General features: G+C 34.3%; 1 protein-coding gene across 2 annotated transcripts in view; it reads right to left on the bottom strand.

Moving 5' to 3' along the window:
• The window catches only part of DNAJC24 (DnaJ heat shock protein family (Hsp40) member C24), a 47,138-nt gene that overhangs the window by 27,479 nt on the left and 578 nt on the right, over window positions 1-19,081 (bottom strand). For both annotated transcript variants that reach the window (XM_064492481.1, XM_011000389.3), the window contains exon 2: window positions 18,649-18,792. In XM_064492481.1, coding sequence (XP_064348551.1) covers window positions 18,649-18,759 — 111 coding nt within the window. In that variant the 5' untranslated portion in view covers window positions 18,760-18,792. The remainder of the gene's footprint in view (window positions 1-18,648; window positions 18,793-19,081) is intronic.

Raw genomic sequence — 19,081 nt, forward strand, 5'->3', positions numbered from 1 at the left:
CATGAATCTGATAAAAAGGCTGGGGAGAGGAGAAAAAAATCCACACACTATTTTGCATACAATTGAGGGATCAAAACCTCCAAAAATACCTGGGCCTCAGATTAAGAGTCCCTGATTTGGTAATAAGTGAAGAAAGACAGAGATAAAACTTTGAAGGACAGTAACATTTACATCAGATAAAGGAAAAGATACTAGAAAGCAGTAATCAGGAAACAGGCTCCAGAGAAACCCAAGGAAGAAAGTTCCAAGACAGGCAAGATCTGTGACAGCAGCAAATGTCACAGTCAATCCACTAAATATGGCAAGTAAGAGACACTGGCTACTTTAGGAGGCACCATTCAGAAGAAGGGCAGTGGTGAAAGAGTGGGCTGAAAAGCAAATACATGTAGTCAAGTAATGTCTGGCTAGGTGGAAGAGTGGAGTGACAGCCAGCGTAGTGAAGGCCAAAGGAGAATATTTTTGAAAGACATTTTACTGGATGAGTGGGAAAAGCAAATGGAAAGGGAGAATGTAAGACAGAGAGGAGAAAAGAGTAACTGGAGCAGGACTGATCATAAAATATGAAAAACTGAATTCTTATTCTGGCTTCGTTATCACTAGTCATTTATAATAAAAGTTATTTAATGGTACAAAATTTCCTCACCTGAAAAATGGAAAGAAATCTTGCTAATCTATAAGCTACTCACAAAAGTGAGGACCTTTGTCCATCATATTACCACTAATTATATCTGTAGCACCTAGCACAGTGCCTGGCACATATAGGACAGTCAATAAATACTTAATGAATAAAATTATCTGTCTTTTATACATCTCACAGTGTTTTGTAAAAATCAAGTGATATAATGTGAGGGAACATATTCTGAATACAATTTAAGTATTTTTAAAATGGGGTGTGGCATGACAGGGAGGCCACAGTAAGCCCTTCAACATAAATATAATACAAACACAAGAGATTCTCACTGTTCACGGATTCTACATTTGTAAATTCACCTGCTTGCTAAAATTTATTTGTAACCCCAAAATTTATTTGTAACCCCAAAATTGTGATGCTTTTGCAGTCATTCAGAGACATGCAGAGTGGTGAAGAATTTGAATCACCTGACATGCACGTCCCTAACTGGAATCAAACCAGGCCTTCATGTTTTAGTTCTCATACCGCATGTAAATAAGTGTCCTTTTTGCAGTCTATTTAGTTCCACATTTTTCACATTTTATGTTTTTTGCTGTAATTTTGCTATTTAAAATGATTCTCAAGCATAGAGCATTAAGTGCTGTCTACTGCTCCCATGCACCAGAAATCTGGGACATGCCTTATGAGGGAAATTACATATTTTAGTGAAGCTTCTTCCTTCAGGCATGAGTTACAGAGCTGCTGGCCCTGAGTTCAATGTTAATGAATCAACAATACATATTTTAAAAAAAAGTGTCTTTAAACAGAAGTACACATAAGACAAGGTTACATTGCTGAAAACGTGACCAGAAGCTCAGAGGAAACTAACTTTGTATTTCCCCTATGAGAAGTGTTTACATATTTGCTAATTTTGTGTTTGCAGCAACTTTACAGAACGTAACTACAACAACTGTATAATAATATAAATACATACTACATTTCACACTCCATCGCCTTTGAAAGCTCTCTCTGCCCTTTCTCTCCCGCCATCCCCCATGAAGTCCTTAGTTAAGAGGATCTGCCCATGAGGAATCTATGTCCCTCTTCCAGCCATGCCCTACCCTTTTCTCTTAGGGGCTTAGAACACAGGAATTCCCTGCACAAACAGCCTCAAGTCAGAAGAAGCTTAGCCTGTAGTGACGCCTGCAGTGGGGGTAGGAAGAGTGGGGAGGTAGGACAAGTGTGAATTTCTCTGCCCTGCTGCATTCTGGCACAGAACTCCAAGGACTCAAAGAACTCTAAATTTGATCCTGGCTTTCTAGGTGTATTTGTCATGAAAATATATTTTTCCAGATAAGATAACAGATCAGATTTTATTTAATATTATGTTAGCTTAACTTACAACTTAAATATTTAAGCACCTGGTAAACAGACCCCCTTTCTAATCTTTTTCTGGGTTTAAATAAATATTAGGTGTAGGCCTTATTAATATTACATTATTACTATCAACTTTTTATAACCTTATCAAAAGAGGGAAGGAAAAATAATTCAAGAAACTTCTTCAGATTTTTAGTGATTTTAGTGGCCATTTACTTAACTTGGAAAAGGAACAACCTTTCAACAATAATTCAAGTTATAACATTTACTTTACTTCACTCTCAGAGGGATCACAGTCAATCAAATGGCAGAACCGTGAGTGACTTAACGTTTACATTTCCAGGACCTTCATACATTTTAACACAAAACAACCAACCAACAGGTATCTTTTAATATGTAATTTATTTCAGATTCTTTAGTGGTACATTCTTACAGTATGTGTGTAAGACGGCACTTACAGAACAGGGATATCTAAATAGTCACAGAGTTTTAGGGAGTTATGCAGAAAGTCTATTATAAGAGTAAATTCTAAATTTGCTTAATGTATCTGAAAAGATCATGGCTAAAACAAAACATGATTAAATAACCAGTTTTTCTGTCCTTTCTTATTACACAACAATACAACTGCTCCAGTAGAGAGTACTTCACCATCTGAAGCTCATCTAAACACTGACTTACTAAAAGCCTAATATTAGGATTGTAGAATAATTTGTCACATTATTGTTAAATAATATTTTAAATTACAAGATAGTATGTAAGAGCCACTGTGATTATGAAGCAGTCATGTCCAAACTAAAAGATATATTAAAATGGGTAACTGAGGTTTTTAAAAAACTTAGTCTTTTAATTTTAATGACTATTAATTCTTCCTTCATAAGAAAAGTGTTCTTTATCTTAATAAACTGAAAACTATACACTTACATTCCCTATTTTGTTTTTCACATACTGTCCTTTAACTAGCATACATTTATTCTTCCTGACCTCACTATTCTCCTCTCAACACTATTCAAAGTTCTCAAAAATATGTCCTCAGATTACTGAAAACCTGAAGTGATAGAGGTTCCACACTCTTGGCTGAATTATTAAAAATGAAATGTAACAGCTGGACAGCCTGAGGACAGGTGTAGACAAAACATCAGCTCAAAGACTGTCACAGGTCAAATCACTTCCCGTGCTGTGGCTCTATTTTGTCATCAGTTCACATGGGTCAAGGACTATCTAACATTATCACTGAACCCATAAGAAATAACAAAAAAGGGAGAACAGTACTGCAACCCACACAGAGGCCAAAATAATGGGAGCCAACTCCCTTCTTAACCCTTCCATTCTACTTGAGCAAAACCCAGTGCAATCAACCAATGCACGCAGAGAGAGTGTATTATATATAGTACACAAAGTTGGGGCTTCCAAGGATAGAAAAATAACAGACAGGATTCCTGCCTCCAAGGACTTTACCTCTAGCTGAGAGGCAGCTATAGGCCTAAGTAATTACAGTAAAGACAGAATGTGGTCAGTGGGATAACAGAATTACAGTGTATCAGTGGAACATGTAAGGGGAGACTTTCTGACTAGCTGCAAGTGAAAACTTCAGGAAGGAGTCACTGAGTTGTATCTTAATGGGAAGTGGACTCCCTTCCACTTGATTGGGAAGGAATGGGAAGAACAAGAGGACTTGTTTACAACAGTGGTGGGGCTCAGTTATTCAAACCAACCTTCCCACTGAAAACAACTAAAATATCAGTATAAGTATATATATTTAAAAACACTTAAAAGCAGACAGTAAGGAATTCCAGGCCAAAACTGAAAGGAAAACAGATCAAGGACAAAGGGTGGGGGGCGCTTTTGCTCCAAGGGTATTTCACCTATTCTGGAAAGTACCCTGGAAATGAACTTTCATTTTGATAATCCTGTTTGACTTAAGGTGGTTACACACATCAGGGAGGGACTGACTAGAGGAAGAAAGAACAGGTTACTGGAACGGAAAACATGAAAGCTAAAATTGAGTCTAACACCTAGCTGTGCAGGAGAGACCCACGCTGTTACATTAGGACGAGGGACTGAGGCCAGTGTGAGCAGGTTATGTTCCCACACTTACTGGCCCTTGTCCTTCTTTCCTTACAATATAGCAACCTGGGACGGGGGGAGCATTTCTCTTCCACAAACTACTGTGCAATCTGCTGTGTAACCCTGCTCTCCTGTGTCTGCAATCTGGCAATAGCACTAACTTCACAACACAGCACTAAGTTATTTAACTGAACACTTACAGAAGTGTTTTCATAGATGTCAAGGTCCAAAGGCAATATGAAAATGCAATTTAATCAAAACTACTCTTGAAAATCTTTCAATTTTCCATTAAGTATAGTACTTGAATTTTCATGACTACAACTCTATACAGCGATATATAAGTATACATAAATGCGTAACATATACAGGAATGAACACATGACAAAGAGCACACATCCAAAACGTAATCTGACCATTTTTAACTTTTGTTTGGCTGAACACTGATATTTAAATTTGCATGATCATTATGCAGTCTTTTTATATGGTCCTGCATGGCTTGCTAGCTGCATCTTGTACATAATTTCTGGTGATGGTGATAAATTATAGTAAGGAACTGCATGCAAGACACTGGGTAAATACTTTACATTATTTCATTTAATCTTTATGAAAAAGAAAAGAATAAGAAAAACCTTTCTCTCAATTTTTGTAAATGAAGGAATTGAGGCTCAGAGAGGTTGTCACTCCTCTTGAGTCACACAAATCATAATGGCACAGTGAGACTCAAAGGCATGGCAAAGTGATACAAAGCCAGGATTCTTAATCACAATGCTATACAGACTTCACCATGCAATCACATTTTAGAATTTATATACAGGCATGTATCATTTTATTTGTGCTCTATTTTGCTGTACTTTGCAGATATTATGTTTTTTACAAATTAAAGGTTTGTGGTAACCCTACATTGAACAAGTCTCAGTGCCATTTTTCCAGCAGCAGTTGCTCTCTTTGTGTCTCTGTGTCACATTTTGGTAATTCTCTCAACATTTCAAACTTTTTCATCATTATTATATCTGTCATAGTGATCTGTGATCAGTGATCTTTGATGATACTATTGTAATTGTTTTGAAGTGCCACAAACCACACCCATGTAAGATAGCTAACTTAATAATGTTGTGTGTGTTCTGCTCCACTGACCAGCTGGTCCCCGTCTCTCTCCCTCTCTTTGGGCTTCTCTATTCCCTGAGACACAATACTGAAATTGGGCCAATTAATAACCAAACAATGGACTCTAAGTGTTGAAGTAAAAGGAAGAGTCACACGCCTCTCACTTTAAATCATGAGCTGGAAATGATTAAGCTTAGTAAGGAAGGCATGTCAAAATCCAAATAAGCTGAAAGCTAGGCCTCTGGCACCAGTCAGTCAACATGTGAATGAATTCAAAGGAAAAGTTCTTGAAGGAAACTAAAAGAGCTACTTCAGTGAGGACATGAATGATAAGAAAGCAAAACAGCCTTATTGCTGACATGGAGAAAGTCTGAGTGGTCTGGACAGAAGATCCAACCAGCGACAATATTCCCCAAAACCAAACCCAATCCAGAGCAGGGCCTTAACTCTCTGTAATTCTATGAAGGCTGAAAGAGGTGGGGCAGCTGCAGAAGAAAAGTTTGAAGTTAGCAGAGGTTGGTTCATGAGATTTAAAGAAAAAAGCCATCTAGTAACATAAAAGTGCAAGCTGATGTAGCAAATGCTGATGCAGAAGCTGTAACAAGCTATCTAAAAGGTCTAGCTCAGATAATTAATGAAGATGGCTGCTTTATTAATTGAAAAAAGCAGATTTTCAGTGTAGACAAACAAATAGCCTTCTTTTGGCAGAAGGTGCCATCAAGGACATGCATAGCTAAGTCAATGCCTGACTTCAAAACTTAAAAGGACAAGCTGATTCTTTTGTTAGGGACTTAAGACAGCTGGTAACTTTAAGCTGAAGCCAACGCTTACTTTCCGTTTTGAAAATCCTCGGGCCCTTAAGAATTACAGTACATCTACTCTGCCTGTACTCTATAAATGGAACAAGGAAGGTTGGATGACAGAACGTCTGTTGACAACATGGTTTACCAAATGTTTTAAGATCACTGTTAAGACCTAGTGCTCATCAAATAAAAAAAAAGATCCCTTTCAAAATATTACCACCCAATTGACAATGCAGCTGGTCACCCAAGAGTTCTGATGGGGATGGACAATAATATTAATGCTCTTTTCCATGCCTGCTAACACAACATCCATTATGCAGCCCATGGATCAGGGAGTAATTTTGAATTTCAAGTCTTATTATTTAAGAAGCATGTTTCAATAAGACTATATATAACTGCCCTAGATAGTGATTCCTCTAATGGATCTGGGCAAAGTAAATTGAAAACTTTCTGGAGAGGATTTACCACACTAGATGCCATTAAGAACATTCATGATTCACGGAAAGAGGTCAAAATATTAACATTAATAGGAGTTTGGAAGTTGATTCCAGCCCTCATGGATGACTCTGAGGAATTCAAGATTTCAGTGGAGGAAGCAACTTCAGATGTGGTACAAATAGCAAGAGAACTAGAATTAGAAATGGAACCTGAAGATGTGACTGAACTGCTGCAATCTCGTGACAAAACAGATGTAGAACTGCTTCTTATGGATGAGCAAAGAATAGTTTTTTGAGATGGAATCTATTCTTGGCGAAGATGCTGTGAAGACTGGTGAAATGAAAACAAAGGATTTAGAACATTACATAAACTTAGTTGATAAAGCAGTAGAGGATTTGAAAGAACCGATTTCAATTTTGAAAGATGTTCTACTGTGGATAAAATGATATCAAACAGCACTATGTGCTACAAAGAATCATTTGTGAAACAGAGTCAATCCATGCAGCAAACTTCACTGTTGTCTTATTTTAAGAAATTGCTACATCCACTCCATACTTCTGCAACCACCATCCTGACCAGTCAGTAGCCATCAACACTGAGGCAAGATCCTCTACTGGCTGAAGGCTCTGATGATGGTTATTAGCATTTTTAGCAATAAGAAGTATTTTTAATTAAGGTATGTGCATTGTTTTTCAAGACATAATGCTACTGCACATTAAACGGACTACAATATAGTGTAAACATAACTTTTATATGAACCAGGAAACCAAAAAATACACGTGACTCATTTTATCGAGATATTTGCTTTATCACAGTGGTCTGAAACCAAACTCAAAATATCTCCAGCGTATACCTGTACTGTATACATCACAGCATTGATTACAATTAATATTATTTAAACATCTGTGTCTTCCTCCTAACAATAAACTCTGTTATATCCATAGCATCTAGAATAGTGCCTAGAAATACAGTAGATACTAATCCTAATAAATGTTGAGTGAGTGGATGAACGAATAACTAAAGACAAACTCAAGGAATCTTTCGCCCCTCATAAATAGATCTAAATCCATGCATTTAACTAATTTTAAAATATAATAGAGGGGCTTTATATTCCATTACTGAGTTTAAGAATCTATTTGATTTTTAATTAGTAGAAAACATGGGCACAACAGCATTAATTTTATTTGTGACAGAAAATAATTCAAGCCTGTGTATAACATAAATTATTAGTTATTATCAAGTGAATTTGAAAATATAGGAGTAAAAGGGGATTAAAGAGCTGAAATCCATGATAGACTTGAAGGGAAATTTTAATGGTGTTTCCTATCTTGGATGGCATTGTTTTATGAATATTTTGCAAGATGATAGTTACTATTTTTAAATCATAGAAAACCCAAACAACTCACTTATACCCAAAATGTGCTAACTAGACTTCTTACAAAACATTTTTGTGGAAAGTATGTAATATGTTATGATAAGGAATAGGTACAGAGATAAACTCACCTCTCCTTAAAAATCATAACCAATTTGGTTCATTAGAGGTCAAATAAAACCACAAGAAATTTTTAGAGCTTGAAGTAGTACCTAAAGAAGTCTACAGTGACAGTGAAAGCAGATCCACAGCTGCAGTGGGAAGAAGGAGCATAACAGAACTTCCCAGGATGATGAAAATGTTCTGTTCTTGATATGGTCGTGATTATACAGTGTCTGTGAGACCCACAAAATTCTTCTAATAGCCATCTTTGCACTTGGCAGGAGGTAGTTTTTACTGCTTGCAAAAAAGAGCCTTAAATAATACAAAACGAAATGTTTCATGACTGAAAATCTAATCAATTCAGTTTTCAAAACTCATCCAAGCTGAATTTTTTCATCCAAAAATTTTTTTCACTAAGTTTTTTTTAGATCAAAAGAACTTTTTGATGATTCACTTCACTCTACAGAAGTAAAGGCTTACCTTAAGTTAGCTAATCTATTAACTGTAAAATCAAAACCTTCATCTTAAGGAAACAGTCAAAAATTAGAAATAGAAAATTTTAACAACTTTCTGCTCATTTCAATGATTCAACTTGTGGCCTATGACATTATTCAAAAGAAAGACTGTGTTTCAGAAATATTCCATGAGAAATTTAATCCATTATAAGGGATTTTTCCACCTCACACCTTTAAAGATTCATTTTGTTTCCTTTTTCATTGAGGAATAATTTACATACTACTCATTTCAAGTGTATGGTCTGATTAATTTTAATAATTGTATATAGTTAAGTAACATTCACCAAAACAAGATATAGGATAGTTCTATCACCCTCAGAAAAGAATTGTTCTTAGCTCCCTTCTTTTCTGCTGTGGTAATTTCCTTCCCTATAGCACAGGTACCCTTTCTACTTTCTTTTTCAAGATGCTAAAATGTACTACATAATGAGCTTAATGCTAGTCTATATATATAACCACTTATAATCAAAAGAGAACATCTTAATGCCCATATAAGTGTTAAGTGGTATTCTATACCCTTCCAATGTTAGGAATAAGAGCACCCTGCACACTTCAGCCTCAAATTACATGGATTTTCTTTAAGATTATGAACATACTGTAACAGCAGCATATAATTTTCCAACACAATAATTCTTCTGCAGCTGAAAGGTATCCTGTAATATTATCAGCATCAATGGGAAAAGACCCCCAATTTTCAATTTGACAAAGCTTTTGGGGGGAAGCTTTATCCTCAGTAAACAACAATTTTCACATGTATAACTGCAAAAAATATAGGAATAATATAATCATTCTTGACCCTAAACCATTTTAAAGCAATGAATTATCACTTAACTTGTGTTAGTAGAAAACTAAAAAATACTTCAAAAATTGATTCATCGGGAGAAAAGAAGAGCAATGTGCTTTTATTAAGAAGTCAAGACCCTATTAATAAAACACTGCTAGGAATGCTGATTCAATTAACCTTTTTTTTATATAGCAATTTTATTAGGCAACAGACTAAACAGCATGTCAAGTAAATGTCTTTCAAAGTCACCCTGTGCTTTACATTTACATGTACCTTTAAAGCATTCTAAAATATCTCAATTAGTTAATAAGAATTTTTTCAGAATTAGGACCTTGAATAAGTACTATGCTTACAAAAATTGAAATAAGGAAACAGTATTTACTAAATCAACATGTATTGTAAACTTAGCAGCCTACGATTTAGCAATATTTTTTCCCAACAACTAATTATGTAGGAGGTGTTAAATTCAAAGACTTCTGAACTTGGAGAAATACATATAATAAATGTGCCTTTTTATAAAATTAGATACAGAATGGTATTTGTCAAATGTAATTTTATTTTCAACTGTTCTGTAACATTGTTGAAAAAAAGACTGAGAAAATATGGTAATTCAAATTGGAAAGCAAGATTATGAACTTTAAAAGTCTGATTTTGAAAAAAATTCTGATAAACATAGTAAGTAGTAGTTTTCCCTTATAATTTTCTCCATCTCAATTCTATTAGAAATTCTAAACTTACACAAAAAGAATAAGGAAAATAAATCTTGCTCTGTAAGCCATATATAATCTAGATCACTTCAAAATTAAAACAGAGAGTAGTAATTATGTCCGACCTTCCGTAATACTTCATTAACCGTATATGAAAGAGGTATTTCACTGAAATCCAGAAAACTGAAAATTATGCCTTTAAACAACTGTAAACCCTTCAGGATGGCAATTCTGGTCTAATATAATGGGAGAGATTCTAGAGGCAGAGGATATGTGATCAAGCCTAGATTTTAGGCCTCCCTAATTGTGCGTTTGAGACAAACCACTTAACTATAACTAAGCCTTAGTTTTCTCAACTGCAAATATGGGGATACTATTACCTTCCTTACAGGACTACTGAGAGGGTAAAACCAAATAAGATGTGACTGCATTTATGAACTATGAAGTACAAACTAGTATAAAGTACAACACACGTGACCAATTATATACTTACTATCACATACTTTCGTGCCTTCTTAAACAGAATATACTGAACATAATTTAACCCATGGCCACAATGCTAAATATAAGTTATCATGCTAAGCTTTAAATAGGGACTAAAGACACTGCAACCCAGGCTACAGGAGGCCAAGATGCTTGGCTGATTGTTATGGTACCTCCTATAGGTCTGGTTGCTTTCTGCAGTTTGCTGTTGGCTGGTACTTCTTGCTGCTATCAGTCCACTCAGTTACCTAAAGGGAGCCTTCCCACAATAACACTAGCTAGAATTATCTCTACCATAATTTGCTATTTGATTTCCTTTCTCAACAGATAACTTTTCATCTTTACAGAGAAAAAAAAAGAAACCACCAATGAGAGCTCATCACCTTACTGCCACCAAACTAGTAAGTGAACCAGTTCTTAGATCCAACTTTCCTCTCCTGTAACAACAGAGACAGGCTCATCCCTTCTCTTATCTAAAGCTAATCCTTCCACCTATGCTTTAGATCTCACCCCCTTCTGCCATTTGTCAGTTACTCTCTCTCCTATAATTTCAATCCCAAGCTTTCTCTCTACTTCTCATAAAAGTTAAACATGCTCGTCTCTTCTATCTCTAAAAAGAAAAGCAGGAAAAAAACCTTTAATCACACTTTTAGTTACCGGTATTCTCCTTACCTGCCTGCTATACCTCTCTTGACCTAGAGAAGTAACACTAAACAAACACTTCTAAATAACATTAAATAAACACTTCTACTAGGGGAAGGTTCCCACGAGGAAGGGAGGCATGGCAGGGAGCAGAGGAAGGGAGGCATGGCAGGGAGCAGGGGAGGCAGGGATTACAACTAAGATAGTTTTGAAACAATGAACAAGAGTTAATCAGGTGAGGTAGGGAATGGGGCACACTGGACCATGGAAAGAGAGCATACGGCATACGGCCAAGGAAAGTGGCCTCTAAAGGCAAATGAGAATAACGCAGAACTTCTACTAAATGGCAAATTCATACACATATTTATCCCTGCTCCCTCCCAAAACTTCACTAAATTAACAGCACAGGAATAATAATAAATTTAAAAGGCAAAGTCATAAATTTATTCAGTATAAATATTAATGAAAGAAAAGAAACAGCAGATAAGACATCAAAATTTGAGAAGACAGAAAACTGATCAATCAGTGGTAACCAATCCAGTTTACTTAAGAAAACAGAAACCTAAGCCTGGACCAAGAGACAACAAGATGAGAATTCATTCATTCACAGGCCAGAAAAACTGAGGAACTGAAGGCACTAAGTACCTCCGAGAGTGGGGCTGAGAGGCAGGACTAAACAGGAAGATTGGTTGAGACTTCCAAAGAAATAGAGGTCCAGCTGTCCTCATCACAGAACCATCTACTATGCAGGCATCCATTCGCTCCTGCCACAGCAGAAAATCAGGCTTGCTGTGTAGAGATAGACCAGAGAAAGTTTTAGATTTTAGGACACCATTTTGAGGGGCAGAATGCAATGTGCACTGAAAACAGAAGGAAAAAGGAAAGTTGATACAGGAAGCAGTACAAGTCCAAGTTCCCATCTTCCCAGGCAGGATATTTGAGAATTCCCAGCTGGGAAATGGATTCAGATACTGCATATTTGGGGTCATCCAACAAAATGATTAATCCTACCTGATGAAAGCCCCCCAGTCATGCAAAGGGGCCTCTGAATAAGCTTGTAACATTTTATTCTTAAATATGAACAGATGACCAAGGATCATCAAATATATGAAAATAGCTTCTGTAACAAATGGAAGGAAAAACCCAAAACCAAACGAACAAAAAGAACTCAAAGGGAGAAAAAAAGACAACTTAAAAATTATTAACCTTAGAAAGATAAAGACATTCTATCCCGAAAACAGTAATAGTAGGCCACAAACACACACACACACACACACACACACAAAGGAAATTCAGCAAATCGAGCAGAGTTCATAGAAGTTAAAACTACAAAGATAAAATTGTCGACAGAACAATTAAAACATAAAGGTGATTACACTCATATAGTTCACTCAATGAACAAATACTTAATGAGTGTCGATTACTTTCCAGAAATGGTTTTAGTAGGAGGTACATCAGAAATATATCATGCCCTAGGACACAACTGAAGAAAATACACCAGAGAGTGTGATAAACTATGTCAAATGCTGCTGTATTACATGTAGGGCTGAGCAATTAAATTTATCATTTAGCAAAGTGTGTCTGCCTGGAGGAAGAGATTTCACCCTTGGAATGCCCAGCAATAGTGTCTTTCCCCCTTCGCAACCCTCCTTTCCATAGTATCTACTGGCCCCACCTCCACAGTCCATCTCTCCACAAGAAGCCAGCACAGCATAGCTTATCTGAAGATAGGCCAATCATTCCTCCTTTTAAGTGTCTTTTTCCGTCTTTTCTCACTTTTATCCTCCTTCACCAAGACTTCAGTTCCTCACATTTGCAGGCACACAGGACAGAGGTCCTACACTTGGCTATGCATCAGAACCATCTGCCCAGCTGGCTAAAACTGCAAACATCTAAGAGAAGTAAGCCAGAAAGAGAAAGAAAATACCATATAGGATATCACTTATACGTGGAACTTTAAAAAGAAAAATGAGGCAATGAACTTATTTATAAACAGAAACAGACTCAGACATAGAAAACAAAACTTATGGTTACCAGGGGCATAATGGCTGAAAACATTCCAAACCCACTGACAGAAAGACATCAACCAAAAATACAAGAAGCTCAGTAACCCTAGACAGGGTAAGTATAATGTAACCACATTTTAGGCACACAGGGGAGAAACCACTACAATCAAAAGATAAAGAAAAAAATCTTGAAAGCAACCAAAGGAAAAAAAGACACTGAAAAGAAAGAAATGAGGACAAGAATTATAGCTGACTTCTCAACAGAAACAATTGAGTAGTAATATTTAAAATAAAACAATAACACTATACTATGGTGTTTGTAGAATACATAGAGATAAAACATGAAAATAAGAAAAGGAAAAGAGGGTGGTAAATGGAAGTGTACTGTTACGAGATTCTTACACTGTGAAGTAATAATATTTTTTGAAGGTAAACTTGATAACTTAAAGATGCACATTACAATCTTTTGAACAATTACTAAAAAACATACATAGAAACATAACTAAAAATTCAACAGAGAAAATAAAATACCAAAAAATAACTGACTCACCCAAAAAGATGAAAAGAAAAGCAAAACAGAGGAACAAAGAGCAAACAAGACACAATCAAAACCAAAAACATTATAGATTTAAACCTAAACACTGTAAATAATTATATCAAATGGAAATTAACTAGGGAGTGGGAGAAATTAGGTGTTGGTCAAAGTCCCAGTTAGAAGAGAAATAAGTTCTGAGGATCTAATGTACAGCATTGTGACTACAGTTAACAATACTGTATTGCATACTTGAAAGTAGCTAAGAGATCTTAAATCTTCTCACAACACACACACACACACACACACACACACACATACATACATACACAAACCCACACACAGGTAACAATGTGAGGTGATGGATGTGCTAACTATGCTTATTGTATTAACTATTTCACAATACATATGTGTATCAAATCGTCATGTTGTATGCCTTAAACTTACCCAATATTATGTCAATTACATTTCACTAATTTGAAGGGAAAATGTAAATAGAATAAACATCCCCATAAAAAGGCAGAGATGGACAGACTGAAATTTTTTTTAAGGTTCCAATTACCCATTACATACAAGAAAACATCCTTTAAACATAAAAGAGACTGACTGGAAGTGAGAAGGTGGGAAAAGATAAATCATATAAACATAAGTATAAGAAAGCTGGTGTGACCAGAGAAATACCAAAGTAGACCTCGAGAACAGTACTATGAGATATACAGAGGGGGATTTTATAATGATGAAAGGTTCAAATTCATGAAGACATAAAAATAAAAAACATATGCACCTAATTTAAGAAAAGATCCCAAAATAAATAAATATTAATAGAATTAAAGAGAAAAATAGACAAATCCACAATCACAGCTGAAGACATTAACATCCTTCTCTCAGAAACTGATAAAACAAGTAGATGACAAAAATCAGTAAGGATATAAAATACTTGAACAACACTATCAACTTGACCTAATAGACATTTATAAAACACTATATCCAACAACAGCAGAATACATATTATTCAAGTGCATGGAAACATTCACTAAGATAGACCATATCTTGGGCCATAAAAAAGTTTTAATAAATATAGAAGAATGAAATTATACCAAGTATATCCTCTAACCACAACAGAATTAAATTAAAACTCAATAATAGAAAGATCTGAATACTTCTAATATTTAGAAATTAAACAATTTGCTTCCTAGTAACTCACATGCCAAAAAAAACTATTACAGGAGAAAATTTTAAATATTTTGAACTGAATAATGAAAATACATATCAAAATTTGTGGAATGTGGCTAAAGCAGTGCTTCTGGCTTAGAGAAAAATTTATAGCTTTAAGTGACTATGTAAGTATGCAAGAAAAAGATGACAAGGGTATAATCAATAATGCATGTTTCTACATTAATAAGCTAGGAAAGAAAAGCAAGGAAGTAGAAGGAAGGATATCATAAAATTAAAAGCAGAAATCAAGTGAAGAGAAGTAAACAAACAATATAAAAATATCAACAAAGTAAAAGTCGATTCTTGACAAAGATTTAAACTTCTAGCAAGACTCATCAGGAAAAAATAAATAGAAAACACAAATTACCAATATAAAGAATGAAAGAGAAGACAAAACCACACATCTTACAGCAATAAAAGGATAATAAGGAAATAGTATGAACATTATGACAGTAAATTAGACTTCATAAATAAAATGGACAAATTCTTAAAAAATACAACTCACCTATACTGATGAAACAGGAAATGTAACATTTGAATAGCCCCATAGCCTCTAAAAATAATTAAATTCATAATTGCAAACACTTCCCACAAGGTAAACCTCAGGCCCAGATGACTTCCCTAGTAAATTCTATTAAACACTTAAATAAGAAATAACAGCGATCTTACACAAACTTTTTCAGAAAAGAGAGAAGATGGAATCATTTCCCAAATATTTTACAGAGCCAGCATAACCATGATGCTAAATTTAGACACAGACATACAAGAAAACAAAATTACACCAGTATACAGTATGAATCTAGACATAAAAATCCTTAACAAGATAACAGCAACTAGAATCCTGCAATATATAAAAACCATAGTATTTCATCAACAAGTGAGATTTGTTTATCCCAGGAATGCAAAATAAATTTAACATAAGAAAAATCAATGTAATTCAGTACATGAACAGATTAAAGAAGGAAAATTAATACATGCAAACTTCAATAAATGTAAAAAAAACTAACAATTTAATACTTATTCATGGTAATTACTCTCAGCAGCTAGGAATAGGAAAAATTTCCCCAATCTGATAAAGGGCACCTTAAAAAACACTAACATTATATTTAGTAGTAAAATATTGAAAGTTTCCTCCCTAAAGCCAGGAACAAGGCAAGGATATTTCCTCTCACCACTTTAACTGAACATTATAATAGAAACACGTAACTTGTGCATTAAGGAAAGAAAAATAAATAAAATGCATACAGATTACAAAGAATTAAAGCTTTCTTTATTTGCAAATGGCATAAGTGTGTTGGTGGAAAATTCTAAGGAATCTACAAAAACAGCTATAAGACAACTGAGAAGCAAATTACCAAGATTGTGGGATACAAGATCAGTATATAAAAATAAACTACAGGTCTATATACTATCAATAAATAACTGAGGAAATAAAATTAAAAGGAAAAAAATTTACCAGGGAATCAAAAATGTCAAAAAATTAGAAATAAACCCAAAGAGAGATGTATAACACTACATTGAATGTTCTAAAAAATTCTGAGAAATTAAAGATGACTTAAGTAATGGAGAGATATAGTATATTCATGGATTAGAAGACTCAATATTGTTAAAAGCCCATTCTGCTAAAGTGGATATATATTCAGTATAATCACAATTAAAATTCAAGCAGGATTTTAAAAACAGAAATTTGCAAGCTAATTCTAAGATTCTATGTACATGGAAACAATCTAAAATAACTAAAATAAATTTGAAAAGAACAAAATTAGAGAAACTTTATGACTTAAAAACTGCTTATAAATCTATTGTAATCAAGACAGAGGTATTAATAAAAGGCTAAACAAATATATCAAACAGAATAGAGTCCATAAATAGACCTATATTGCCAAGACAATCCAATGGACAGAGAAAAATCTTTTCAATAAATGATGAACAACTGGATATCCATATTGAGGGAAAAATAAAAACATGACTTCCTGTATCACACCACACACAAAAATCACAGGTCTAAAGGTAAAAGTAAATTATAACCTTCTAGGAGAAAACACAGGAGAATACCTTCATGATCTTCTTAAAGAAGACACAGAAAGCACTAAGCATAAACAAAAATTGTATTTCACCAAAACAAAACTTCTGCTCATCAAAATCACCATTAAGAAAATGACCTAGCAAGCCACAGAGTAGGAGAAAATACACAATATATACATATATCAAGACTATATTTAATTTTTAAAATAACAGACTTCATAAAAGAAAAAAATATAAATGACTAAAATCACATTTAAAATGAGGCTAACATCATTAGTCATCAGAGAAATACAAAATAAAACTACCATGAAATATCACTATAAACACAGAATTGCACAGTGGTTCTCAATGAGGCAGGGAGGTTTCCAATTTTTACCTCCAGGAGACATTTTTAGTTATTACTGGCATGTAGAATGCTGCTAAACATCCTACAATGCACAGGACAGTCCCAAATAACAAAGAATTATCCTGCCCAAAATGTCAATGGAGGCAAAATTTAAAAACCCCTAACAAATAAAAGTGAAAGAAACTAACAGCATCAAATGTTGGTGAGATGTAGAGCAACTGGAACTCTCCAATACATTATGAAAGGGTATGCAAAATAGTTCATGTACTTTGATGTTTGACAGATGTCACCATATCAAGTGCAAATGGATTCTTGTAAAAGTAAAGGTCAACATGGCCTACAATGTCCTGCAATGATCTAGACCCAAACTACTCTTCTAGCCTAATCTCCCAGTTAACGGAGCCACAAGGATGATACAGTATTAGAAAAATTTTCAAAAGTCTACTTGATTTTACTGACAAAAATTTTTAAAATTCTGAGACAAAAGAAAGTTTACATCATTTAGCTCAACTTCTTACCTAAAGCAGGGATATTAATATATTTTTGAAAGTGAAACATTTGCTGTCTCTCACAATAAACCCTAAGTAATGGCAAAATCTCATAGATCTATTTGATAAAAACGAGAGAAACAATTAATGCTATATAAATAATGGTCCTCTACTCCTTTTGTAAACTGAGTTAACTGGAGGCCATTATAGTTACTGACAGTGACTTAAGAAACCTCACAACGTAAGTTGAAAAAAATTAATACAATAGTTTAGAAAGATACTATTTATTACTAAGTACCACAATTCATTTCACAAAAGAATGGAGTCAGATGAAGGACAGTGTTCAACTGGTCTAAATTAGTATTATTCAACAGAAACACAATGCAAACTATAAATGCAAACTTCATATGTAATGTTAAAGTAAAAAGCACATGAAATCATTTTTTGATAATTATATTTACTATATATGCAAATTTATGTATATATTATGTATAAATTATACAAAAAAGTTAATATATACAAAATATTATCATTTCAATATTTAATCAACATGAAAATTTTAGATTATTTTATATTCTTTTTTTGTACTAAGTCTTCAAAATATAATGTGTACTTTACACTAACAGCACATCTCATTTCAGACTAGCCAAATTTCAAGTGTGTAACACCTCGTGTCTACTGGATGTTAGTGTCGCTTATTACATGACACACTTCTAAGCGTCTTACATGGATTATTTCATTTAATAATCCATGAGGAACATATAGGGGAAAATAATTTGTCCAACTTCTCAAGGTTAGTGGTAGAATCAAGATTGTAACTCAATCAGCATGACTCATTTGTGATCCAAACCACCAAGCTATCCCACCTCAAATCAATTTTTTTTAAACAATATTACTAAAACTTTCAATTAACCAAAGTAATACTTTGAGTCCTGCTTTGATATCATATACTCATTTTATGGAAACCCAAATTTCTGATCACATAAAAAAACTGATTTCCCCCCCAAAATTTGGAATCTGAAAGAAAAGTCTTACCATTAATATGAGTTTTTGATATTTTTGTTTTAGGTCTGACACGCTTGCAGTTGGATCTGCCCCCAGAATACGGTACCAATCCTTTTTTGGTATCTGCTCAAATGCCATCATCCATCGAACAAGAAGTGGGCCTTCTTAGATCAGCTAAATAGAAATATTGATGACAACTCATTACAGTCTGCGTGTATCTAAGAAATAACCAGTAACTGCTTTACTATTTGGTATTTAATTGAGCAATTCATGATTACACTGCAAACCTGAAGCATATATTTTCATTTAGAACGCCCCAGGAATATCCTGTACAATTATATAGACAAGTATAGAAAACCTGTTAGATGTTTCATGATATATGCTTACATGTTAATGAATACACATCAGTATTTAAAAATAGAATTCAATAATGAACCCGACAGTGGATGATCCTCTAAGAAAG

The sequence above is a fragment of the Camelus dromedarius genome, chromosome 12 (genome assembly GCF_036321535.1).
Source record: "Camelus dromedarius isolate mCamDro1 chromosome 12, mCamDro1.pat, whole genome shotgun sequence".
NCBI lineage: Eukaryota > Metazoa > Chordata > Mammalia > Artiodactyla > Camelidae > Camelus > Camelus dromedarius.